A 27,891-nucleotide genomic window follows, 5' to 3' on the forward strand; every position below is an offset into this window, starting at 1 on the left:
AATCAAGAAATGTATTAAGTTATGTCCAATAAAAAAGGTATCATCTTATTTTCTTTTCCATGTTTTATTTTGTTTGATTTCTATTGATAACCTTAAGAGTGGACTAACACGGCTACCACACTCCTCCACATATTCAGTGATTTTGTTTTGTGCTGGTATTCGCCGGTATGGCGCACCGGCACATTTTTTACCTCCCATTCGCTGTCGCTGTTTCCTCTCGCTGCCTGCTTGAGAGTTCGGGCCCGCAATCACTCAGTACAAGCAAGGCACACTCAGCCTTAGTTCCAGCCTATCCACTCATGTCATGCCCTTTTGGTACTGCCCCTCTGAAGCATATGTGTTAGAGAGGGCGAAACTAACAGGGCCTTCCCGACCACATGGCGTTGGGCACGAAGATTCCTAGCACTGGTGCCGGGCCATGTACTGGCTGATTACTGCAGGCCCTGATTCTCAAGCAGGCAGGCAGTGGGAGATGGAGGAAGGGCAGGGGAGAATGGAGAATCACTGGACATGGGTGGGAGGGGAGGATTGGGGGGAGAGAAGAATCACTGGGCATAGATGGGAGGGGGAGGGCAGGGGAGAAAGGAGAATCACTGGGCATGGATGGGAAAAGAGGGCAGGAGAGAGAGGAGAATCGCTGGACATGGATGGGAAAGGAGAACAAGAGAGAGAGGAGAATCGCTGGACATATATGGGAAAGAAGAACAAGAGAGAGAGAGAAGAATCGCTGGATATAGATGGGAAAGGAAGGCAGGCAGGAGAGAGAGGAGAATCGCTGGATATAGATGGAAAGGAGGGCAGGAGAGAGAGGAGAATCGCTGGACATTGATGGGAAAGGACAATTGATGGACATGGATGGAGGGGAGAGCAGGGAGAGAGAAAAATCTCTGGACATGGGAAGGGAGGACAGGGGGCAGAGAAGACTCGCTGGCCATGGATTGGAAAGGACGACAGGAAAGAGAGGAGAATCGCTGGACGGATGGGAGGGGAGGTCAGGAGAGAGAGGAGAATCGCTGAACATGGATGAATGGAGGGAAGGACAGGGGAGAGAGGAGAATCGCTGGACATGGATGAATGGAGGGAAGGACAGGGGAGAGAGGAGAATCGCTGTACATGAATGGAAAGGAGAGCAGTTGTACAATTAGAAGACACATCTTCTATCTCTTGCATCATTACTACAAAGGTCTTTTTCAAGACCCATCTGTTATGTTACAAGATTGATAAGGCACAATATTGGAGATTCATAATCAACATAATAACTCAAGACTCCTGAAGCAGGCCTCAGGCTGAAACATGGCACTGTGTCAAGTCTTTGATCAATAAACCTTTTTAGGCATCAAGTTTGTTCTCCTCGTTTCTGGAGTCCGTGGTCCATTTCCCACCTTTGTTTTTTGTCTTCACTATACCCCGTGGGATTACAGAGTTCTTCACCTGGGTGGAATTCTACTGGAACTTTTTCCAAGTATTGTGCTGCATGCAGAGTCTAGCTTCTTAGAATTTCAGGTTAATTTTTGAAGAATTTGAAGAGAGGCTATCTCTGCTCTGCATATGGGACTGCAAGGCAGTGTCTGAATAAGAATCTATTTGTGGTTCTGAGATTTTGATAACATATTGTGTTTCAGATTTGGCAAGACTGTTCTCCTAATTCCTGGTCTGTGTGCTAATTTCGTTTGTGTCATTTTGGGTATACTGGAGCTGTAATAGTTTACAGAAATTATTTATAATGAAAGAAAATCACATTATGTTTCTTCTCCTATACTGGTGTAATATTTTCAATGATGCCTGTTTATATGTGCCATGGTTGGTAAAAGGGTGTGGCTACCATAGACGAGGGGCCATAGTGACTCCACCCCTAAGGTTACCCATAATGAGTACCGGTACCTTTCTTCCTACAAAAAAAGCACTGCGCACATCACTCTTGCCCCGCCTTCTGCCGGCACTTCTATCTCTCCCCTGGTGACCATCATTGCTCTTACTGTGACTTTTCTTCTTCTCACACTGAGTGAAATGCTGGTAACTGCAGACAGGGAGAAAGACCAAAGACTCGAAGAGCAGAACAAGGAGCGAGTGGGCACTGAAATGGCAGATTGGGGGGGGGGGGGGGGGGGGGGGGGAGAGGGGAATGAAACTGGTGGGTATTAACCAGATGGGAATTGACACACGGGAGGGGGGAATTATCCAGGGGTTAACTGACCTAGATGGCAAGTGTCCACAGGGTAATTGGTGGATAAGAATTGTCCGGGGGGAATTTGCTGGATACTGTGTAAAATATGCATGAATTTACAGAATAGCGCATTTATGCACATATATACCAGTATATAAGTATCTACATGTGTAAATCAGCAAGTAAACATTAGCACTTACTTCATAGAATTACTCCTATAATATAAAAACCTGTGCAAACAGTCAAATAATTAAATTCTAATCAGGTTATTACCTCAACACTTTTACGGTCTCAGTCCACCCGTCCTGCTCACTCTCCCAAGGATCCACTCTAATCCAGTCTGACGTCTCTACTGCAAGCCGGGCCATTGCTATTCGGTGTTTTGCAGGGACCAGGCCTTTCTTTCCATATGTGTCATTAACTGGAGAAATTATTCCTTCAATAACCTGATATCTTCCTTAGTAGCAAAAGGAAACAAAGAAGTGGGATGTCACAGGAATTTTGTAATGGTTATAAAATGAAAGTAAGTGAATCTGAGTTAAGGGCTCAATAAAATAGTATATTTTTATTATTCCATGTCTCAAACTTAAAAATAACCTACTATTAAAATGTCTCACTTGTACAGACAGCAGCAAAAAACTAAACAGGATGAATGTCTGACTTACTACAAATATAAATATTTATAATTTATAATGCTCAGAATCAGGTACACTGATGATAAGGTTAATTAACTTTTCAATCCAGGTGTCTCTTAGAAGCATGGCTTTCAGAAGCTTCAGATAATAAGCACTTTAATTGACCAGTGCTTATGTTCCCAGGAATCCGCTGCACAATATTTGACAAGATTATCATGCCTTCAAATCACAGTGAAACATGAGTTCTGGCGTGTTCCTGCAGCAGTTTTCTGGATCTTTTGATAGCACACTGGACAGGCAATTTTAGCAAGCTTGGGAACTCTGTGATGGAACATAACTGAATGGCTATCAAAAAGGTTTTCAGACAAGACTAATATTATGAGACGGAATCGTCACTCGGCTGACCTGCCATGCTGGCTCACTTTCCAGCTGGATGGCTCCGTTAATTAAATGTGAAAATATGCTCGTATTTTTCATCTACCGTAATGGAAAGAAATGATTAACCTAATTAGCTTCTGAGGTTTGTGACTGCAAATCCAAATACGGGCCAGAAAAAAAAAAAAGCAGACAAAATCCTCTTATGACTGGCATGCAATTATGCCCAGTTTCTGACTTTGTATATAGAAGACAATCAGCCAATTTGCCAGAAGTTCAGTCCAAAACTAAGTTATATAAGCATGAATGTCTCATGGAGTCTGGATGATTTTGCATGGAAAACGTGCCGTGAATGAACTATGAGAAAGAAAATAAGAATAGATTCTTATCTGTTTGCATTAATTCAAGGAGTCATATTGTTTTTATTGAACAGAATACAACTATTCATTAGCTTTCGAGACTAAAATACATCCCTCCTTCAAGCGTTTGTATATTAATTTAAGATGTTATACATGTCAGCTCTGTGCAATGAGACAGAAGAAGACAGATTAGGTATTCAATATATCAAAGTAAATTACTGTTCAAAACTAATTAAACATTTACAACGATTCGGGGGTGGGGGGAGTTATGAACATGGGCTGCCATTAAGATGGATTTTATTACTATAAATTGTGCTATAAAATGAGACCCTGTGCTAAAATAGTACAACTTGTGGTAAACTAACCTGTCTTAACAGTAGCGCACGTTGATAATTTCCGCACTCAGCATTTTAGAGCTTGCAACCCTAATCAAGGGTAGACTAAATGACCATGAGCTACAAACTTTAAGGGGGGTAATTATTAAGGTGTATTAAAAGTCTGGCTTTTATTACACCTTAATTTCCCATAGTACCATAGTAGATAGATGATGGCAAATAAAGACCTCAGAGTGACTAACCTGCAGTAGCTCAGTACCATAGGTTAGTCACTCCTGTGGTATATGAACAACACTGCTTGTGATCAACCTCACAAGCAGCACACTTTACACTGCCTGGGAGCATCAAGCTTCTAAGACATGGCTAGGCGCTCCAAGGCCACTTCTTAAATGGGCCACCAATCTGCCAATGCCCCTTCTCAATCACAACTCCCCTCCTTGCTGCCCCCAATCCATTCTCCTCCTTCCTTGAAGACCCTTTCCACCTGCTGTACCTTTTGCCCCATACACCCTCTTCTCCCAATGGTGCCACTTCCCAAATATAAGAACCCTCCAAATGTTCCCCTGCCACACTGAAAACACCTCTAATGATGAAAATACCCCACCATCCTCCCCATAGTTATCCCCCAAAGCCTACCTTAAGTAATACCTGGTCTCTAGTGGTGTAGGAGCAGTTGCTCCTGCCTCTTGCCAATGTGAAGTTCAAAATGGCACCAGCGACCTCCTAGCGGTAGACTCGCAGTCTACCACCATGGGGTCAAGTTGCTAGATAAGGGGGGTATTTTGAGAAAGGGAGGGAGGGCAGCTGCTCCATATTTAGAGTGCTTGCCCTTTATGAAGCTTCTGGAAGCAACAGGCCAGAGCTTTGCAGCCTGATACTCCTAGGACAGAAAAATATACTGCCAACTTTTTTGTTGGTGGTATTTTTACTAGAGTAATACAGCTTGCTTTGCTCACTGCAAGCTATATTATTCGATTAACTTAGTAATGGATTGTTTTCTCTTCTTCCTCTCTCTCTCATCTCTTATTCTCCATTTGCTTTTTTGGTTATTGGTTGTAAACCACTGATATTTTATTTAAAGGGTGATATATCAAGCATTATATTAAACTTTAAACTAAACTGAGGTGTTTTGCATGCATTTGCATCTCACTACTGTGTAACATGCAGTAATTGATTTTAATATGCATTACAGTACTATAACACATTTTATTGCCTTTTAACACATGTTAAGGGGTAAAGCTACACATTGATGGTTCTTTGGGTTTCTCTAGCTGTCAGGATCTACCATACTGTGATTATTACAGCTGCCCTTTGCTGCCTTTCAGAAGATGCCTCTCTTTTCCATGATTTTTTAACATATATTTGCAATATTAGGGAAGCTTGTGTGTAAATATCAGATTGGCATATTTAGCTAAGCCAATAACATTCAGCTTATATTACTATTAGCAGGGGACAAGACCCTAGCTGTAGTAAAATTAAATGTCGATCTAAAGGATATATGGGATTGTCTACAGGGATGTAATTAGGACTATTGTAATGGATTAATAGGGATAACAGCAAAATACATTACAAATTTGCAGATTATTTAAAATACCATGGCACAATTATTATTAGGTGGGAGACAAATGAACCTCTTGTGATTTCTAGTTACCTCGGCCTCCCTTCTCTTCTCTTTTTCATCATGCCAGTCATCTCCACTGCTCTTTTCCTTGACCTCCTATCTGTTGTTCCATATCTAGACTTTCTTCGCATCCCATCACTCCTATTTACATAAGTACATAAGTATTGCCATACTGGGAATGACTGAAGGTCCATCAAGCCCAGCAACAGTGGCCAATTCAAGTCACAAGTACCTGGCAAGATTCTAAAAAGGTACAATACATTTTATGCTGCTTATCCTAGAAATAAGCAGTGGATTTTCCCCAAGTCCATTTTAATAATGGTCATGGACTTTTCCTTTAGGAAGCCAAATCTTTTTAAAAACCCACTAAGCTAACTGCTTTTACTACATTCTCTGGCAACGAAGGTTTAATTGCACGCTGAGTAAAGAAAAATGTTCTCCAATTCGTTTTAAATTTACTACTTTGTAGCTTCATCACATGCCCCCTAGTCCTAGTATTTTTGGAAAGAGTAAACAAGCGATTCACATTTACCCATTCCACTCCACTCATTATTTTATAGACCTCTATCATACCTCCCCCTCAGCCATCTTTTCTCCAAGCTGAAGAGCCCTAGCCGCTTTAGCCTTTCCTCATAGGGAAGTCGTCCCATCCCCTTTATCATTTTCGTCGCCCTTCTGTATACCTTTTCTAATTCCACTATATCTTTTTTGAGATGCATTGACCAGAACTGAACACAATATTCAAGGTGCAGAACACCATGGAGTGATACAAAGGCATTATAACATCCTCATTTCTGTTTTCTATTCCTTTACTAATAATACCTAGCATTGTATTTGATTTCTTAGCACACTGAGCAGAGGGTTTCAACGTATCATCAATGATGACGCCTAGATCCCTTTCCTGATCGGTGACTGCTAACGTAGAACCTTGTATTACGTAGCTATAATTTGGGTTCCTCTTTCCTACATGCATCACTTTACACTTGCTCACATTAAACATCATCTGCCAATTAGATGCCCAATCTCCCAGTCTCGTAAGGTCCTCTTGTAAATTTTCACAATCATCTTGCGATTTAACAACTTTCAATAACTTTGAGGCATATTTTCAAAGCACTTTGGGAGGCTAAGTTCCATATGTTTCTATGGAACTTTGGGAGGCTAAGTGCTTTGAAAATAAGCCTCTTTGTGTTGTCAGCAAATTTAATTACCTCACTAGTTACTCCCATCTGTAGAGCATTTATAAATATGTTAAAAAGCAGCAATCCCAGCACAGACCCCTGGGGAACCCCACTATCTACCCTTCTCCATTGAGAATACTGACCATTTAACCCTACTCTCTGTTTTCTATCTTTTAACCAGTTTTTAATCCACAATAGGACACTACCTCCTATCTCATGATTTTCCTATTTCGCCTGGAGTCTTTCATGAGGTACTCTGTCAAACACCTTTTGAAAATCCAGATACACAATATTGACCGGCTCACCTTTATCCACGTTTGTTCACCCCTTCAAAGAAATGTAATAGATTGTTGAACAAGATTCTGTTCTTTTGACTGCTCTGTGTGCCATCAGCATTTATAGGTACATCATTTAAATACACTCATAAGTGCCAATTCTTACCAGCACATACACACAAAGTTACACCTGTCTCAGTGCACATATAGCTTTGGAGGTCATTTTACAAGGGTTGCTTAGCATCTACAGATGTAAATAGCAGCATTTACACATGTAAGTGGCACACAATACCATTCTTTATACATGTAGATGCTGCAGGATCCATAGATATAAAGGTGGCATATTCTAGGAGTGGTTTACACAGTCCAAAAAATATATGTATATTAAAAAAAAAATCCCTGCTGGCATTTATACCTGCACAGAGGCACTGCCAGACTGCTTTGACTGGTAATGTTATAAACGATTATCATATTGTACCTTTGAAGTGTGAAAAACATTAACTATGGTAAGCCGATTTGCACAGTTTCATTTGCAAGCATCATTGTCAACACTCAAAATTACTGCTGGATTGCTTTGAATAGGTAGCTACCATAAAGAGTACACATTACTCTTTTCAGCATTAAGAACTCATTAAAAAAATAGTTGATAATAACTTGCTCTTTTGGCTTTTCAGTTTCAATAGGAGTGGCCTAGTGGTTAGGGTGGTGGACTCTGGTCCTGGGGAACTGGGGAACTGAGTTCAATTCCCACTTCAGGCACAGGCAGCTCCTTGTGACTCTTGGCAAGTCACTTAACCCTCCATTGCCCCAGGTACAAATAAGTACCTGTATATAATATGTAAGCCGCATTGAGCCTGCCCTGAGTGGGAAAGCGCGGGGTACAAATGTAACAAATATAGGCTGAATTTTTGGTTGAAAAATTAAAACCCCAATTCTGGCATAGACTGAGTTATTGCATGCCAGTGAGGTGTGGAGACTGTGGATTATTTTTGCCAACAGCCTATTAGTGAATATTGGCCCCAAATTGGTCCTACCAACAAAGTACAAATATATTTTATGTATTTACCCTGCCTAATAGTGATCTGGAAAGAAAGAAGTTAAATGAAGATTGTAGCAAAAGCTAGGAATCTTAAGATTTTGAATTTTCCCCCATACTCTAGACTCCCTTTGTGCTCTTAGATATACCTTGGGAAGGTTCTTGGCAACCTACAGGTAGCTTCCTTGGTTGTTGCTAATTTGTATTATTCACCTAGAAGTACCAAAGTTAGAGATGGAGAAAATGTGTGTACTGAAATTGTATTTCACAAAGAAAAATGTCCTGTTTTATAGCCAGAAGATAAACATTTATTTCTTCTTATGGCCAGAATCACTGAACTTTCTTCAACTGAAGCCTCTTATCTTTGCAATAGATGTCTCCTTTTTTAATGTTTCCTTCAGTGTCTGGTCATATACGATAGAAATAAGAATACCTTCTTGGATCCTTTTCGGCTGGAAAATGTTGTCAGGAAATCTCCTACTAAAATTACTTAAATTGATCCTTTTAGGTGTAGTTTGACACCTAAAAGGATCAAGGTGTTTTGCCTTGATTATTTTTTAAGCTTTTTTCCCCTTGAAGTAGACTAGTCCAGTGGCTCCCATGTGTGGTTCTGGAGGCACCCCAGCCAGTCAGGTTTTCAGCGTATCCACAATCAATATCCATGATAAATATTTGCATGCACTGCCTCCACTGCAAGCAAATCCCACTCAAGAATATTTATTGTGGATATCCTGAGAACCCGACTGGCTGGGGTGCCTCCAGGGCCAGGTTTCGGAACCACTGGACTAGCCATGAAACTTGTCTTTTAACACGTACTCATCTTTTCTAATCAATGCAACTGCACTTCTAGCTTTTGTTATGATTATGCTGATTTGTGTGAATTTCATACTCCCTTTGGATTTCTAAGAACTTTAAATGTTTTCTGGGTAACTGCCAATTTGATTTGAGTTCTTTTATTCTATTATGTTGAGCTTTTGAATACCAGAAAAACCTTGTTTAGATAGATGGAGGCAGTAAAATGGTTTTGGAGCCTGCAAACAAAATATTACACATAACTGGAGCCTGGAATTACATCGAAGGAAATACAGATTCTTTATTTATTTATTGCATTTATATCCCACATTTTCCAACCTAGTGGTAGTTTCAATATGGCTTATAGTTGACTTAATAGAAAACAGGTTACATATTAGAAGCAGTGTGGTGTGATCAGATGGCATCTCTCAAACAATAGCACTACTAGTTACGCTGGATTTCATTGTGTTAAAAGTAGCACTTATCTCCACAAATCTATGTTGCTTTAATTCTATGGCAAAGGTTTTTCATTTAAGTATGCCATTTATTTTAAACTCTGTTCTATGCAAATAATGTTATCATAACTAGGAGGATTTCAAAAATCTGTATGTACCCATCTATAGCCATATAAACACACACACACACACACCTGTAGGAAAAAAAACTGGTGCTAGGCTACCTAGGTGTCTAAAATTAAAAGTACATGCCATACTGATTCTGTATGCCAGAGCCAGTTTGGCAATAATCTCTATGCCTCTACTAAAATACTGTCAGGAGGTCGGATGTGGGGGAATGGATGTGCCACAGGAAATCTGTTGATTTGGGTAAGGGTTAGGATGCTTTTAGATGGGTATCTATTAGCACCAGTGTCTCAAACATTTGAACTTACAGCAGGAATTTCATATAACCGCAGTGACAATCAACTTTATCTAATTTTTTATGGGGATCATCAGATCTAACTGCATCTCACACCATATGAACAGTCATGTTCTTTCATCACAGAAGAAATGGTTGTGGTGCAAATCTTCGTAAGATCACCCTTCTTTTCTAGATTATTACTTTCTTTTTTTGTTATTTTACAACTTTTTATGTGCCATAACTGTGCAGTATACCAGCATTGCTCAAGTATAGCAAACGTGCTTTTTGGCATAGACTTATCTTTGAACGGTGGTAGCTTACAACCGCAGGAGAACCTCCACCGACGTGGTAAGGTTTCGCAGTAAGCTTTTTCAAGGAAGAGGCTCTCATAACATCCTTCATATACTCCCGCATAGAAAAGATGGCCGAGTATGCTGCCTTCCCTTCTCTTCGCTGTCAGCTCTGACTCTGGTCCTGCCCTCATTTCCTGTTTTCGCAAGGGCAGGACCAGAGTCAGAGCTGACAGCGAAGAGAAGGGAAGGCAGCAGACTCGGCGAGCCTGCTCGCCCTTCACTGGTGCCGTCGGGACCCTGGTAAGAGGAGGAAGGAGGAGGGGGGTAGGGAGGTTGGCAATTTCAGGAGGGCAGCAGTCTCGGTAGTCCTTTCTTTTTCTTTTCCATGAACATTCGATGAAGCTGCCTGGCACAGCCAATCAGAAGTGAGGCACGGTCGCAGGCAGCCTCATGGAATTATATAGGATAGTCAGTCATTTCCTAATTAAGGGGCCCTTTTACTAAGCCACATAGGCTCCTACATGCACCCAACACGTGCCAAATTGGAGTTACAGCCCAGTTACCATGTGGCCCTTGCGGTAATTTCAATTTTGGCGCGCGTCTGCTACACGCATCTGAAAAATATTTTTTATTTTCTGATGCACGGCAGTTACGCGCATCAAGTGAGATGCGAAGGCAGTAGAACGAGAGGACATGAAATGAGATTGAAGGGGGGCAGACTCAAGAAAAATGTCAGGAAGTATTTTTTCACGGAGAGAGTAGTGGATGCTTGGAATGCCCTCCCGCGGGAGGTGGTGGAAATGAAAACGGTAACGGAATTCAAACATGCGTGGGATAAACATAAAGGAATCCTGCTCAGAAGGAATGGATCCTAAGGAGCTTAGACGAGATTGGGTGGCAAAGCCGGTGGCGGGAGACGGAGATGGTGCTGGGCAGACTTATACGGTCTGTGCCAGAGCTGGTGGTGGGAGGCGGGACAGGTGGTTTGGAGGCGGAGATGGTGCTGGGCAGACTTATACGGTCTGTGCCAGAGCCGGTGGTGGGAGGAGGGACTGGTGGTTTGGAGGCGGGGATGGTGCTGGACAGACTTATACGGTCTGTGCCAGAACCGGTGGTGGGAGGCGGGTCTGGTGGTTGGGGAGTCGGGGATAGTGCTGGGCAGACTTATACGGTCTGTGCCCAGAAAAGGACAGGTACAAATCAAGATAAGGTATACACAAAAAGTAGCACATGTGAGTTTATCTTGTTGGGCAGACTGGATGGACCGTGCAGGTCTTTTTCTGCCGTCATCTACTATGTTACTAAGTGGAATTTGATGCGCGTAGACCATTAGTGCCCTGTTACCGCGTGAGACCTCACCCAAAATGGACATGAGGCAATTTTCATTTTGCCACACGTCCATTTTTGGGGAAAAAAGCATTTTTTGTAGATGCGCTAAAAAATAATTCTGCGCACACCCAAAACATGCATCTACACTACCGCAGGCCATTTTCAGCGCACCTTAGTAAAAGGACCCCTAAACTATTAAATCTAAAGTATATCTAGATTTTTTTAATTTTCTCTGCAACTCATAACAGGCTGGTCTCCAATGGCTGTTTAATGATCAAAAGAAACAACCTGAAATATGCAATCTGAGAAGAAAGAAGAAACATCTCCAAGAGAAAAGCACATCTTCTGTTAAACACTTCTATTAAACATCCCTCTGCTCTTCAGAGAATTCTAAACACGCTAAAAAAATCCATGTACCTACCAACCTGTTTGATGAAGGTGATCTCTCGCCAATTCAAAAAGACGCATGTGCATGTTTGTGATGGGATTAAATGAGCCACAAGCCAGCAGAGCAAGCGGAATTCTGTGAATCATTCTTTCTGATTTGACTTAACATCAAATTTCTTCCACAAAGTATTTTACCTTTAAGAAAAAAGCATCTATTAAAAAATTGTTTATTGTCAAAAATAAAATGAGCATTTGTGATAAATAATTGCAGTATAATGAATCAGATCACATCGTGTCCGCAAATTATTCTTATCTAAAGTTGGCTAGAAAAATCTTTTCTCTATAACAGGGGTGGGCAACCTGCAGCCCTGCCATTGAATTTTATGCAGCCCATGAGCCTATGGGAAGTACATCAATGATCAGAGTTTTGGTGATTTTAAATACTGTATTTAAATATTTTCAGAATAAACACTCTAGCACTTTGTTTCCATCATTTTAAGTTAAATCTGTACTTATCACAGAAGATCTATGGAGCTCTGTGCATTTCTTGTTCCAACACTGTGTAATGTTGCAGTCCGCCAGGGATAGTAATTTTATTTATTTATTGGAATTTATTATCCATGTTTATGAAGAGATTCACCCAAGGTGGTATACTGTACAGCAGGTACAGTTTAACATAAAACTTACAATTTTGTTACAGCATAACAATAGTAAAATGACCAAATATAAGCAGAAATACAATCAATGAGGTAAACTTGGAAACCACAAATTGCAACCTAGTAATAGGACTAACATGAAACAGTATCAGAAATGGGAAAATTAGGTTCTTACCTTGGTAATTTTCTTTCCTTTAGTCATAGCAGATGAAGCCATTATGTATGGGTTATGTCCATCAACCAGCAGGGGAGATAGAGAGCACTCAAACTTTCACAGTGCCCTCTTGGCCAGCTAGCTCCACTGCCTCTTCAATATTTGAAGTTTCCAAAGCAGTATGGCAAACCGCAATGGGAATCACAAGAGCTTTCCTCACAGCGAACGATGGCCCATCACAAGGGCATGAACTCATAAAGGAGGGAATGCACATCCTCCTGGAGGGAATAAACTCATCCTCCTTATTGTATAAGTGGAGGGGAACACACATCCTCCCAACACACTGGAGGGAATGAACTCATCCTCCTATTTATAGAACTGGAGGGGAACACACGCGCCTCCTGGAGAGAATCAACACATCCTCCAAAAAAAACATGCTGGAGGGAATGAACACATCCTCCTAAATTTAAACTGAACATGAATCCTGAAGATTGTTTTCCAACTTTCTCCCAAGGAAGGAACTTCAGGAAATTAGAACAGAACCTGAAAAACAGATTCACAGCATACAGACAATCATACAGGGAGGGCTCATGGCTTCATCTGCTATGACTAAAGGAAAGAAAATTACCAAGGTAAGAACCTAATTTTCCCTTCCTTGTCATCAAGCAGATGAAGCCATTACGTATGGGATGTAACACAGCAATCCCTAGATAGGGTGGGAACAAGCCACACCACGCGCTAGCACTTGTGCACCAAAACGCGCATCCCTCCTGGCAGCCACATCCAGCCTGTAATGTCGGGCAAAGGAGAGCTTAGAAGCCCATGTTGCTGCACTGCATATCTCTTGAAGAGAGAGTGCTCCAGTTTCAGCCCAAGAGGAAGAAATCGCTCTAGTAGAATGTGCCTTAAAGGCTAAAGGCGGAACCCTGCCGGCCAGCAGATAAGCTAAAAAGATAGTTTCTTTGAGCCAGCGGGCAATAGTGGCTTTAGACGCTGGAGACCCTCTGCGAGAACCGGATAGCAAAACAAACAGATGATCAGAAGTCCTGAAAGAGTTAGTAACTCGCAGATACTGCAGCAGAGTCCTGCGCACATCCAAAAGGTCCAGCTGCCCAAAAGATTCTGGAAACTCTTCCTCTGAAAAAGAGGGCAAGAAAATAGGCTGGTTTAAGTGAAAGGCTGAAACCACCTTAGGCATAAAGGAAGGCACGGTCCGAACCGTGACTCCGGACTCTGAAAATTGCAGAAATGGGTCTCTACAAGACAGCGCCTGGAGCTCTGACACCCGTCTCGCCGAGGTAATGGCCACCAGAAAAACGGCCTTCAGTGTCAAGTCTTTCTCCGATGCTCGCCGAAGCGGCTCAAAAGGAGATGCCTGCAGGGTTTTCAAAACTAGCCCCAGGTTCCAAGCTGGACAGGGTGCTCGCACTGGAGGTCGGAGCCGAAGCACCCCTCTAAGAAACCGTGCCACATCTGGGTGAGCAGCCAAAGACAAGCCTTCCACCTTACCACGAAGGGAGGCCAACGCTGCCACCTGCACCCGCAGGGAATTATAGGCCAAGCCTTTTTGTACACCGTCCTGCAAAAAGTCCAAAATCGGCGAGACAGGAGCCCGCATTGGAACAATGGCTCTGGAAGCACACCAAGACTCAAACAGGCACCAAATCCTGGCATAAGCCATGGAAGTGGACCACTTGCGGGCTTGCAGGAGAGTGGAAATAACTTTATTGGAATAACCTTTATCCCTCAATTGCGCCCTCTCAATAGCCATGCCGTAAGACCAAAGCGGCCGGCGTCCTCCATGGCTACCGGTCCCTGAGTCAAGTGATTCGGTACCAGAGGTAACGGCAGAGGAGCCTCCAGGAGCATCTGTCGGAGGTCTGCATACCAAGGTCTCCTTGGCCAATCCGGGGCGATGAGGACCACTTCTCCTGGGTGCAGCCGAATCCGCAAGAGCAGGCGCCCTATCAAGGGCCATGGGGGAAACACATAAAGTAGACCCGGAGGCCAGGGTTGAGCCAAGGCATCCAACCCCGCCGAGCGAGGATCTCTCCGTCTGCTGAAGAAGCACGGGACTTTGGTATTGGCACTTGTCGCCATTAGATCCATCACGGGCTTACCCCATTTGGCACAGATCTGCAGGAATACTTCGTCTGCCAGATTCCATTCTGCTGGATCGATCTGATGCCTGCTCAGATAATCGGCCTGCACATTGCTCTGACCTGCAATATGAGCTGCCGACAGACACTGAAGATGCAGCTCAGCCCAGTGGCAAATCAGTTTGGCCTGCGCGGCTAGTGCTCTGCACCTTGTTCCGCCTTGTCGATTTATATAGGCCACCGTTGTGTTGTCCAACATCACTCTGACAGCCAATCCTTCCAGGGTCACTTGAAAGGCCAGAAGCGCCTGAAACACCGCTTTCAACTCTAGGCGGTTGATGGACCACTCCGACTCCTCGGGTGTCCATAGACCCTGGGCATGCTTCCCCTTGCAGTGTGCGCCCCAGCCCTTCAGGCTGGCATCTGTTACCACTAGGCACCAAACGGGGAGCATCAGCGGCATTCCTCGCCACAGCATGCTGTCCGAGAGCCACCACTCCATGCTGAGACGGGCCGCAGGGAGCCAAGTAAGTCTGCATTGGTAATCCTGAGAAATAGGAGACCATCTCCGGAGTAGGGAATACTGTAGAGGTCTCAGGTGTGCTCTCGCCCAGGGTACCACTTCCATCGTGGCTGTCATCGATTCCAGCAGCTGGACAATGTCCCAAGCTCGCGGGCGGGGCATCCTCAGGAGCAGACGGACCTGATTCTGAAGCTTGCACCGCCTTAGCTCGGGTAGGAACACATAGCCCGAGACTGTGTCGAACCTGGCCACCAAAAACTCTAGAGATTGTGAAGGGGACAGGTGACTTTTGGCCATATTGACGACCCAGCCTAGAGATTGCAGTACTGAGACCACTCTGGCTGTAGCTTGTAAGCTCTCTGTTGCAGAGTCTGCTCTGATGAGCCAGTCGTCTAGGTATGGGTGAACCCTGATACCTTCTCGCCTGAGAAAAGCAGCTACTACCACCATTAGCTTCGAAAAGGTTCGGGGAGCTGTGGCGAGGCCAAAAGGCAAGGCCCTGAACTGGAAATGTTTTCCCAACACCGCAAACCTCAGAAACTTCTGGTGCGGGGGCCAAATCGGTATGTACAAGTAAGCTTCTTTCAGGTTTAGAGACGTGAGAAACTCTCCTGGCTGAACCGCCGCAATGACGGAGCGCAGGGATTCCATGTGGAAATGCCGCACTCTCAGGGACTTGTTCACTTCTTTTAAGTCCAGAATAGGGCGAAAGGACCCACCTTTTCGCGGCACCACAAAGTAGATGGAGTATCGGCCGCAGCCTTGCTCGGCGGGAGGCACCGGGGTCACTGCCCCTAACTGAATCAGACCTTGTAAAGTCTCCTCCACCGCCGCCCGTTTGACGGCAGAACCGCATCGGGACTCCACAAACACGTCTCTTACTGGGGCGTTGAATTCTATTCTGTATCCATCTCTGATCAGGTCCAGAACCCACTGATCTGAGGAAATCTTGGCCCACTCCTCGACAAAGAGGGAAAGCTGTCTTCCGATGACAGGCATCGAGGAGAGGGCTGGCGCACCATCATTGAGAGGGTCGCCCCTGAACTCCTGGTCTTGAGCCACCGGCTGCGGAACGCTTGTCCGAGCGAAAGGAGTTCCTCTGCTGACCACGGGCACGTGAAGTGAACCCAGCAGAACGCCCCGGGCGGTACCTTCTAGCTTCATGGAAGCGAGGTCTGTACGAGGAGTGGACCACCTGGCCCTTAGAGGAAGGCCTCTGCCTATCTTCGGGCAAGCGCTGGGGTTTTGGATCACCCAGGCCTTTCACAATTTTCTCTAACTCCTCACCAAATAGGAGAAGTCCTTGAAAAGGCAACTTCACCAACCTTTGCTTAGAGGCCATGTCCGCTGCCCAGTGTCGTAGCCACAGACGACGGCGAGCCGCCACTGCTACTTGTTTAGCCAAAGCTCTGACAAGGTCATAAAGGGCATCAGCCAGAAAGGACAAGGCCACCTCCATCCGCGGAGCCACATCCAAGAAAGGCTCCGCTCCATCTCCGGGCTGAGCCACTGCCTGTTGCAGCCAAGCTAGGCAGGCTCTCACAGCATAACAGCTGCATGCAGACGCCCGAACAGTGAGACCTGCAATTTCAAAGGACCGTTTCAACGCTGTTTCCAGCCTACGGTCTTGAACGTCCTTCAGGGCAACACCTCCTTCAACAGGGAGGGTAGTTCTCTTTGTCACCGCAGTGACTAGGGCATCCACTGTAGGCATTTGAAAACGAGCCATATGTCCCTCACGCAGAGGGTATAACTGCCCCATAGCCCTGGAAACTCTCAAAGGTCCCTCGGGGTCAGCCCACTGAGCCGAAACAAGCTCTAGGATGGAGTCATGCAAAGGGAAGGCCCGAGCAGCTTTCTTGGTACTAGCCATCCTGGGATTACCCGAGGAGGCCATGCCACTGTCAGGATCTTCAATCAAGAGGGCCTGCAGGGTATCTGAAATAAGCGCTGGCAGCTCATCACGGTGGAAAATCCTCACCGCGGAGGGATCATCCAGATCCTGTGGTAAATCCGCACCTGACTCTGGTTCCTCAGACCAAGAACGTCTGTCAGAGTTCTCCGAATCCTTACACCCCGACCACGGGGGGGAAAAAGGTGCACCACAATCTGAAGGGGAATTAACCCTTCTGCGCTTATCTTTAGGCCAAGCATCCCGGAAAAAAGCCTCACTGGGCAGTCCCAGGCCAGAATCCATCGGGGGGGGGGGGCAATCAGAGGAGCCTCAGGCGACCCTTGAGGAAGGGCTCTTTTCATCATGTATGCTTTATGCAGCAAAAGCACAAAATCCGGGGAGAAAATCTCACCCTGGGCACCCAAATCCTGTCCGGTGCTAGCCACTCCTGAAATAACCTCATCTCGAGGTGCCCCACCCGGCTCAGGTCTCTCCGTGTCCACGGAGGCCGCGCCATGTGGTGTAAGCAAAATGGCGCCCGCTGCCAGCTCAGAGCGGGAAGAAACATCGCTCGCCATGCTCGGGCCGGCTCCTACGCCAATACAGCATGATTTACAGAGCCCTGCTGCTGATTTGCGCTTGCCACAAGTGGAACAGCGCTTTACATTGTCCGCAGCCATCGCCGAAAAACGGCGGTAAAATCCAAATGGCGGTTCGTGCCAAAATCGCCCCGATCGCGGGCCCACCCCAGAGGAGTTGGAAAACACTCTTACCTCAAAGGATCTAGTGTACAACTACGATCCTGCTGAAAATCAGGTCAAAAACCTCTGTTCCAGCGTCTCTGCGTTTAAAAACGCGACGCGACTTTTTTTTTTTTTTTAAGCTGTGAGGAAAGCAGAGGTATTGAAGACTCCGGAGGCTCAGATGAGTGGGAAAGGCAGGGAAAGGGCGAACCTATATGCCTGCATCCACTGTTGGTGGGTAAGGACAGGGAAAGCAAGGCAATATGTCCACATCCACAGAGGTATGGGTAAGGCAGGGAAAGGGCTAACCTATGTGTCTTTAAAGTGAAGCTGCTATAGCCTCCAACACCCCGGTTAACAACTGGCAAGCCAAGAACCACCTCCCGGCAGATTTTTCTGGAGCTCGAACAAGCTGCAGCCACCCTGCTAAGGGAGATAGAGAATACTGAAGAGGCAGTGCAGCTAGCTGGCCAAGAGGGCACTGTGAAAGTTTGAGTGCTCTCTATCTCCCCTGCTGGTTGATGGACATAACCCATACGTAATGGCTTCATCTGCTTGATGACAAGGAAACACACATTTAACAGCACTGTAGAACAATCATAAAATAAACATGATAAATATAATAATTACAAATGTGTTGTGGTTTTTAGATCCCTGATGCAGGCTATTAGCTGAAACATGGACCGTGTGATGATTCTCAATAAAATCTCTTGCATTTCATCAGTGGGTTCTTCATTTATTGAAGCCAGTATCACTTGATTTGTCCCCGTTTGTTTCTGTGGCATGTTTTCCCCACTGGTCTTGATATGCTGTGCATGACAATGCCATATGATATATAGTTGGAGGGTATCACTCCAGCAAAGAGGGACTTACTTCGATATATTGTGAAAGCCAATAATGCTTTTCTTGCAGGAAATGCATCTGCATGATGAAAGCAAAGCTAACATCCTAAGCTTTAAGCTTTATACCTTTAGAAGAAGTCTTCAACATAGGCACCAGCTATTTAAGTTCACTGTATATAACTATATTTTAACAGTAGTTGTGTCAATATTCAGTTAATAACATTCATGCGATCCTCTGTATATAAAGGTTGCCCACCCTTGCTCTAAAATGTTTAAATTAGACAAAGCATTGTAGAGGTAGCAATGATATGTATAGGTTGCAGGGAAGAGAAACATATCTTTGTATTCAGGTTTCAGAGAATGATGGGAGGCAGGCAAATATTTGTATGGAATGCTTCTCTTAATACCGTAGTCCACATAGTTGGCTGATACGATACTTAATTTTCTTCACTGTAAAGGCATATTCAGAATAGGCTACTGCTTTTGCAGAATATAGCACTTTATCACTAGCATTGATCCTAAAATGTCTGCTTTACTCATTATTCTCGAACAGTAGCAGTTCCCAGTTAGCATGCAAATTTAGATTTCCATGGACAAGAATATTTCTGTATATCAGGGAAACAAACTGGTGATGTCAGTTCACACCTGCTATTTAAACCTTCCCTGCTGACCAGTACAAGCAAAATAGTTACAGTTATCTAATGTTTATCAGAATCCCAGGTTGCAAACTGTGGAAGCCAGTATTCCGATCCTCCTTCCTCCACTGATGCTCCTTATGACCTTGGAATGATCAATTGACACATTTTGGGAGATTTTACCCTGGAGCAAAAAGTCTGAAAAGTTCACTTTGGCCCTCATTTTACAAGCTCTATTCATGTTTTGGACATCTGAAAACCTGCATTTAGCTATCCATATTGCATGGATGTCTAGGATATGGACATCAAACTGGAGTACATCCTTATGGCAAGAGGGCGTGGTCTGAGTGTGTTTTAGGTGGGACTAGGGAGAGGCCAAAATAAGAACATCCAGCTCCTACTTCAGAAGGGGAAGGGACGTCTATGTCCAAAAAGATGGGCTTTGGTATTTAGACCCGATACCCCCTTATTCCCCCAGTGGTTGCTGGGCTCTGGGATGGCTTCAGGAACTATGGACATTCATGCTACTAAAATATTTTGTTTAAATTAACTTCTTAATAGATCTCCATGTTGAGTGGAGGAGCAGCCTAATGGTTGAATTAGTGGGTTAAGAACCAGGAGACCCAGGTTCAAATCTCACTGCAACTCTTGTGTGAATTTTTTCTTTAAATTCTGAGCCCTTAAAAGAGAGAAAAATACTGATGGTACCTCAATATACACTGCTTCAATTGCCTTTGGGCTTGCAGGTGGTATTTAAAGTAATTCTTGGTGATGCAAACAATGAGGAACAAACTACAACTGAGATTGATCAATTCATCAAATGACTCAAAAAAGGCAAGGCAGCTGGACCAAATCAGGTCTGTGATGTAGCCTTAAAAGCAGGAGGCAGTATTGTTGATGACAACCAGCACAGACTATTTTCTACTGTATGGACTGAAGAATGTGTTCCTATTGACTGAAAACTTGCTGATACAGTACCCATCCTTAAAAAAGGTGAGAAGACTAAATATGACAATTACAGGGGAATAAGCCTCTTATAAGGTGTTAGAAAAGTGCTTGCTGAAATAATCAGATCCTGCCTACAGTCTATGTGGGACGTCAATACCCAAGAGGAACAATGTGGCTTCAGGCCAGGCAAATATTTGAAGAAAGGATAACCGGAATCCCTACAGAAATAAATCTAAATTATTTCTGCTCTCTGTGATGTGACATCCTGTAGAGTAAAGGTGCATGCTGAAAAAAAACAACAGTTTCATCATACAAACAGGTGTAAGACAGGGATGTTGCCACTGCTATTCAAGGGCCCTTTTACTAGCCACATAGGTGCCTACGCGTGCCCAACGCATGCCAATTTTGAGTTACTGCCCGGCTACTGCGTGGCCCTTGCAGTAATTTCATTACACACATTCGCTACGCGCACCAGAATATATTGGTGGTAATCGGGCAGTAATCATCATTTTATATGCGTAGACCATTACCGCCCGGTTACCACGTAAGACCTTACCGCTAGGTCAATGGCTGGCGGTGAGCTCTCAGACCCAAAATGGACGTGCAGCAATTTTCATTTTGCCACATGTCCATTTTCAGCAAAAATTTAAAAAAGGCATTTTTTACAGGTACGCTGAAAAATGATTCGGCACGCGCCCAAAACATGCATTTACACTACCGCAGGCCATTTTTCAGTGCACCTCTGTAAAAGTGCCCCACAATGTGGTCATTGATTGGGTCATGAAGTAAAGCTTTGCTGGGCAGGCAATGAGGTGCAGACAGCCTGACATTTACTGATGCTGGATATGCCAATGATATTGTTTTTATGGAAGAATCAGAATTCAAGACACAAGAGCTGCAAAATACAATCACAGAAAGAGCAAGAAAGGGAAAATGAAAGGGGATGGGATTTGATATACTGCCTTTCTATGGTTGCTATCAAAGCGGTTTACATATTGTATACAGGGACTTATTTTGTGCCTGGGGCAATGGAGAGTTAAGTGGCTTGTCAAGAGTCAAAAGAGGCTGCACTGGGAACTGAACCTAGCTCCCCTGGCTCTCAGGCTACTGCACTAACCCATCAGGCTACTCCACTAAAAAATGGGGTTACAGAACAATGCAAAGCAAATGGGTCTACTAGTCTGTGGTGAGCCAATAGACCAGGTGAAGGAATTTAAATATCTAGGATCAATGATATGAGCATCAAAAGTTGCTGCAAATACTGATACTGCAGCCAGAATTGGTAGCACTCAAGTGGACTTCACTCTCTAAGATCCAAAATACAGATATCTATATTTGAAATTAAAAACAATAATGTACAAGCTATGAATATAAATATGTAAAACAATTTAAAAAATGGTACAAATATCAATAGAAACATACCTTAAAATCCAGCAAGTTACAGTTAAAATGCCATTAAAGGTACTATAAAAACAAAGATTATATAACATATATTGATTTGTGATTATACCATCTATGGTTAATTATATAACATATTTATTTCTGTCTGGTTGTTCCATCTCTCAGTTTCACTTTTTTTGCTCTAATTTGCATAATTAATTTATTATTGTATTCATGTTTTTAACTTGTATTTTTTTATTTTTCACTAAAGAACCCCTGACAATGGCACTGTATGTCGAAACACGGCCTGTGTTGGGTTGTTTCGTCAGCACACTTCTTTTGAAGAATAAGCTTTCGACTTCTTGGACACTGTGGTTTGGCCTATTCCACTCCTTTGTAGTTTGTGTGGCTTTTCTGTATTTGTGTTTCTCTGGGTATTTTTGTTTGTTTGTTTTGACTGTGGAAGAAGCACGGTGTTACCCCAAAGAGCAAGCTCACAGTTTTTTAATGTTGCAGTCATGCTACTACTACTATTACTACTATTTAGCATTTCTATAGCGCTACAAGGCGTACGCAGCACTGCACAAACATAGAAGAAAGACAGTCCCTGCTCAAAGAGCTTACAATCTAATAGTCCCTCTCTATGCTTCCCTCTCTCCCTATTTGATTTATGTAGCTTAATATATTCACACACATTTTTAACATTACAGGAATAATAGCAGTTTAGAAATACTGCAAATTAATTTTTAGTTTTCTTTAAGCAGGTGAGATCCCTAAGCAATTTAATAGTCTAGGCACAAAACTTTTAATGCCACAGTGACTGCCTGCTGTGTCTGCATAAAGAAAAATGCTACTTTACAAGGAAAGATTTGTCATTTTAGCACCAGTAAGGTGTCATTAACCTTGTTTCCAAAACTGGGAGACCTACTATTCCAAAGGTCAATTAATAAAACTCTATTAAAATTACTAAGTAAGATTTTTTTTTTATTGAAACACATGAAGAGTTCTGGACAATTGACCAGAAATTAGCATTACTTACATACTGCTCTTTGCCCTTCAAAACTATACAAAAATAAAGATTAAAATAGCACAGTGGCAACCACTTTTTAAATAGTTTCAATGACAACATTTCCTTATGTTGCCTGTGCTGCTTTCCTGAACCAAAAGTTTCCTAGATGTCACAGGAATAACAGACTTTTCTCTATCCAGGTTGACTGTACCTTTCAAATGATAGGCTGAACAACACAACCAATATCAACTAGGAGAAGAGGCAAAAGACAGACTTCTCTCTCTCTCTCTTAAAGCAACAGCTAAACTTAACAGACTTATGAAGGTGAAAAGCAAAAAAGAAAAACAGAACTATAGCTTCCAAAAAACATGGTCAGGAATCCTATTTAAATGAGACTTCTTAATATAGCAGTTGCTGCATAATAAATATAATAACTACAAGTAAGAGAATGTAAGATTCTACTGAAACACATAAACCTGAGGACAGTGCAAGAGTATTGGGCGCCCTAGGCAAATCATCAGCCTTACGCTCCTACCCAATTTATTTTCAGGTCCTTAGCCCACTGGTTCTACCCTCCAAATTTTGCTAATTACACTCTACAACCATTATCATCCTTCAACAGTTATATAAAACACATAACTTGGCATCATACTATTAAATATTAAAACTTTATTTTGCAGGTAAATTATGCACAATGGTTCTTTCAGTTTGTGTCACTGTTGGGACATTGGTTCCCTTGACTGCAGCTGCTTTTTTGATGCCCTCCCTCATAAAGCTGCTGCCCTAAGCGACCACCTAGTCTTGCCTAATAGTTAGGCCAGCCCTGCCACATGTCATATGTGAATAGTAGGATCATCCAACAGTCTCCATAGAAAAGACTAGTTTTATTTATTACCAGAGACAGCCTGTTACAAGTTTACTATGTTATACAATTAGGGCCAACTATATAGCAAGGTGCATATGTCACAGTTGGAAAAAGGCACATATTCTAAGCCTATTTCACATGGGCAGCATAGACATCTAGGAGGGATAGTTACTAATGTGCACTGATGGCAAAAAAATAATATTCTTTGTCGTTATTATTATTTAACATGCATTGTGCTAAAAAATCATTTGAGTGGAAAGCATGCAAATGCGTGCAGTACAGCACATTATTATACAAAGTGAATAATCCAGCTTGTGTTTAACCTTGCAAGTTGCATTGCTCATGGAAAGAAAATGCCATCTTTCAGGAGGAGTTATCTTTCTTACCTGGGCGCACTAGATTGCTAACATACAAACTCATGAACCCAGGAAGCAACTTAAAGGGGCTGATACGTGATGCAAAACTCCCCACACCAATCTACTTTAGCAAGAACCTCTCACCCCCAAACTCCCTCCCAGTATCTACTGAGCGGGCAGTGATGGGGTCCAGAGGGATCCTGGATAGTCCTGCCCCAGTGGCTCCTGGCTTCAAAATGGCCATGTGAGTCCCCTAGCACTAATCTCACAGTACTACCATTAGGGGTTTTGAGCTGCCAAAGAAAAGAGCTCTCCTTTATTTGGCAGCCTCATCCCCTAAAGCTACGTCCATTATTTAGTAATAATTTCTCTAATGGTTGGATATATATATCAAGCAACATAAAAGATAGAGGAACCCCATGAGACCCCTGAAACATCAAGCAACATAAAAGACAGAGGACCCCATGAGACCTTCTGCCAAGAAGATTCTGTATTACCACAAAGCACCTGCTAAGAAAATTTCTGAACCAAAAGAAGAGTGCTCCTCTTTTATGAAAAGCAGCAGATACATGAAGAAGCAGCAACACACTAGATGCGTCTTGAATGCCATCTATGTATGTCTTGAAGAATCAAACAATTAAGACCTGAGTTTCTCTCTTAAAACACTCTTGAAAGGTGTCCACATGATGATCCCCTAAGATATCAGTAAACTAACAATGTAAATTTCTCAATAACTTTGACTAAGAATGAAAAAATAGAATTCAAAGGAAAAAAAGAAAACAACCCCCAGTTGAAAAGACAAAAATCAAAACACAACCAAAAACAAGGGGATGGACCAGTGGTTCCAACGAAGAATATTTTTTAAAAAGATACAGTAAAATGACAAAGACTCAATGCAGTCTGCATTTCAGCAACACAATGCGCCTGTATCAGGAGTCAAAACGATTTCTGTAAAATAACACAAACATAAAGACATCTAGGAAATAATAAATAATGCTTAATAAACAATAAGGGGCTCTTTTAGCAAGCTGTAGGAAAAAGGGCCATGCACTGGTGGCAGGGGTTGTTTTTCCCGCACACCAGGGCCCTTTTTACCACAGTGGGCAAAAAAGCCCCAGGCACACATGGCCATGCGGTAAGAGAATTCTTACCGCATGGCCATGCGATGGGGAGCCCTTACCACCACCCACTGAGGTGACGATAAGGGTTTCCGAGCTAACCAGGCGGTAACCGGGAATTGATTACTGCCGGGTTATCACTAGTGCACAGCCAGCCACGCTAACGGCTTAGTAAACCCCAGAGTAAGTTTAAAAGAACTAAAACCAAGCCTCGGTATGACCTAAACGAAGCCTCCATCTGAAAAGATGTGGAAAAAACAGCACAAATAACTGAAACAAAAAAAATTGTGAAAAACACAGAACTGATAACTAAAACCATAAAAAATGGAACTAAAGTGCAGATAAAATGATGTATAAAAACAAACAGCTACAATTGAAATAAATGTTAAAAAATGGTCATAAAAACAAAAAATGTAAAAAAACGATGCCAAGCTTCAGTTTTATGTTTAAATCATTTTTATTAAGTTTCAAATGTAACAAAACATGTCCTGAAAAATCTGTCAAAACATCTGAACAGGTACAACGGATCCTCCTACCATCCCAACCCCTCTAATCCCTTCCCAGGATCCTCCCCCCCCCCCCCCCCCAAATGAAATAGTCTCTGAGTGCAAGGAGTCTGAGTCGTCAGGACCCTGTTTAGCAGCATGTTTAGTTCAGTATTCTACTTCTCGCCGCGGGTTGGAGTGTATCCCAGAAGTTTGCCCAGGTTTTCTCTAGGTTTCTACCCTCTTTAGAGGCGAAGTCCGTGACTCCGCATCTTTCCAGTTTGAGCAGTTCAATCATCTATGTCCTCCAAACGCTTACCGACGGGGTTGTTGTTTCTCGCCAATTCAGAAGTATAGTCTTTTTCCCAATCAGCATCGCGCGCCCTAAAAAGGCGGTAAGTCCCGAAACCTTTGAAATTGACTCTCTATGAACTCCAAAGAGCAGCAGCGGGTGTCTCTGAACAATATGCCCCCAATATACTTGAACCTCGCCCAGCACTCGGGACCAAAAATCCACAATGTTGGGGCAATGCCAGAACATATGTCCAAGTGTTGCGTTGGAGTGTCCACATCTGGGGCATTCCCCAGAATCACCGAACCCCGCCTTCCGCGCTCTTGATGGGGAAATATATAACCTCATTGCAAATTTGTACTGTAACTCCCAATGACGTGAGTAGGTTGCACCCCTCCGAGCCGAGCGGAGGAAATCTCTAAATATCTCCGGTGTTATTTCAGTCTCCAAGTCTTTGGCCCAGACCTGTGCCCTACCGATATAATCGATATCCTCTGTGGAGTCCTGGAGGTATCTGTGGTGATGTCGGAGGGGCACTGGGCCTTGGGCTCCAAGAGTCATAGCTGTGTTTAGGGTATCTTGCACATCTTCACTGAGGTTAATCCAGCCCAGGGCTGTCAGGTAATGTTGTGCTTGAAGATAAGCAAAATGGTCTGTTTCAGCCAACTGGTGTTCTCGCTTCAGCTCTGCAAAGGGGCGTATTTTCCCCCCCTCAGTCAGGAGTTGGTGTACATATAGTATTCCTTTATTCCTCCATCGTTTAAAGGTCATCGAAGAGGAACCCTCCGGAAAATCCGGGTTGTGGTATAATGGCAAGAGAGGGGTCGCCTTCCAGTCAAAATGATGTCTCCTGCAGAGCCATTTCCACGCCGCCCGTGCTGATGTCACTAATGGGTTATTCCTTACTCTAGCAGTTATCTCCCTCCCAGGTGCATGCAACAACCAGCTTAAGTGTGTGTTTGGAAATAGGGACTTCTCCAGTTGTGTATTAGAGAAATCGTTCTGCCCCGTTAACCAATCTCTTATGTGCCTCATTGAGCACGCCACTGTGAGATATCTAATGTTTAACAATCCCATCCCACCATGGGCTTTTGGCTTCTGTATGATGTGTAGTGGGAGTCTGGGTTTTTTCCCCTGCCACAAAAAGGCCTGTGTGGCACTATTCAGCGCCCTCTCCTCCCTCCGCCTCATGTATAATGGTAACATCTGAAACATGTAAAGCCACTTAGGCACTATCATCATGTTGAAAAGTCCAATGCGGCCTGATAATGACATAGGGAATGCCCCCCAGAGTTGTAATGTGCGTTTTGTCTTTGCCAGCAGTGGGAGGACGTTCCTGTCATAAAGTTGCCCCTTATCTGAGGGAATCACTACCCCAAGATATTGAACCTGCCCCTCCGCCCACCGTAACGGGAATGGACCCTCCCAGTTCCGCTGCAGCTCTGGGTCTAGCGGCATCGCCAGTGATTTTGTTAAATTCAATTGGAATCCAGATAGTGTGCCATAAGTTTCGATGGTGTGAAGGAGCTGGCCCAAAGAAGACTCAGGCCGACCCAGCAAGAGCATCAGGTCGTCCGCGTATGCCAGTACCTTTAGCTCATTCCCATGTATGCGAATCCCTTGTATTTGTTTATGTGCACGCAGCTCGCACAGTAGCGGTTCTAAGGTCAGCAAAAATAATAGTGGGGACAGGGGGCATCCCTGTCGTGTACCTTTCTGAACGTCGAAGCTCGCTGTTCGGACCCCGTTAACTATTACCATGGCCCGTACCCCGGCGTAGAGAGTCGATATCGCCTGTAGAAACCATCCATCTAAGCCAACCCATTTTAAGGTTTCAAAAAGAAAGGGCCATAGCACGCGATCAAATGCACGTTCCGCATCTAGGCTCACTATCAGCCCTGGCGGCGGTGTGTCAGCCTCTGCGAAGGTAGCTAACAGCACTTTACGTACGTTAATAACCGACTGACGCTCCCTAACAAATCCGGTCTGTTCCTCCTGCACCAGTTGTGGCAATATTGGGGCAAGCCGGTCCGCAAGGATCTTTGCTAGCAACTTGGCCTCTACATTGATAAGTGAGATGGGCCGATATGAGCCGGGCTGAAGGGGATCCCTGTCTTTTTTGGGTATCAAGCTTATGAGGGCCGTATTTGTATGTATTGGAAACCGTCCCGCCTCCACCACTGAGCAGAAGTAATCTAATAGTGGTCCCGTCACCTGGAGCTTAAGCATTTTATAAAATTCTCCTGATAGCCCGT

General features: G+C 43.7%; 1 protein-coding gene across 4 annotated transcripts in view; it reads right to left on the reverse strand.

Annotated features, from left to right (window-relative positions):
- The window catches only part of LOC115478718 (retinol-binding protein 1), a 318,900-nt gene that overhangs the window by 205,619 nt on the left and 85,390 nt on the right, over positions 1-27,891 (reverse strand). For 3 of the 4 annotated variants that reach the window (XR_003943567.1, XM_030216262.1, XM_030216264.1), the window contains exons 2-3: positions 11,676-11,832; positions 2,438-2,621 (exon numbers count right to left, since the gene is read on the reverse strand). Coding sequence is in view for 3 of the 4 variants with exons in the window: in XM_030216262.1 (XP_030072122.1) it covers positions 2,438-2,621; positions 11,676-11,784 (293 nt within the window). In the remaining variant the exon portion in view is untranslated. Of the gene's footprint in view, positions 1-2,437; positions 2,622-11,671; positions 11,833-27,891 lie in introns of those variants that run through there. The other variant, XM_030216265.1, reaches the window with a different exon arrangement.

The sequence above is a fragment of the Microcaecilia unicolor genome, chromosome 10 (genome assembly GCF_901765095.1).
Source record: "Microcaecilia unicolor chromosome 10, aMicUni1.1, whole genome shotgun sequence".
Taxonomy (NCBI): domain Eukaryota; kingdom Metazoa; phylum Chordata; class Amphibia; order Gymnophiona; family Siphonopidae; genus Microcaecilia; species Microcaecilia unicolor.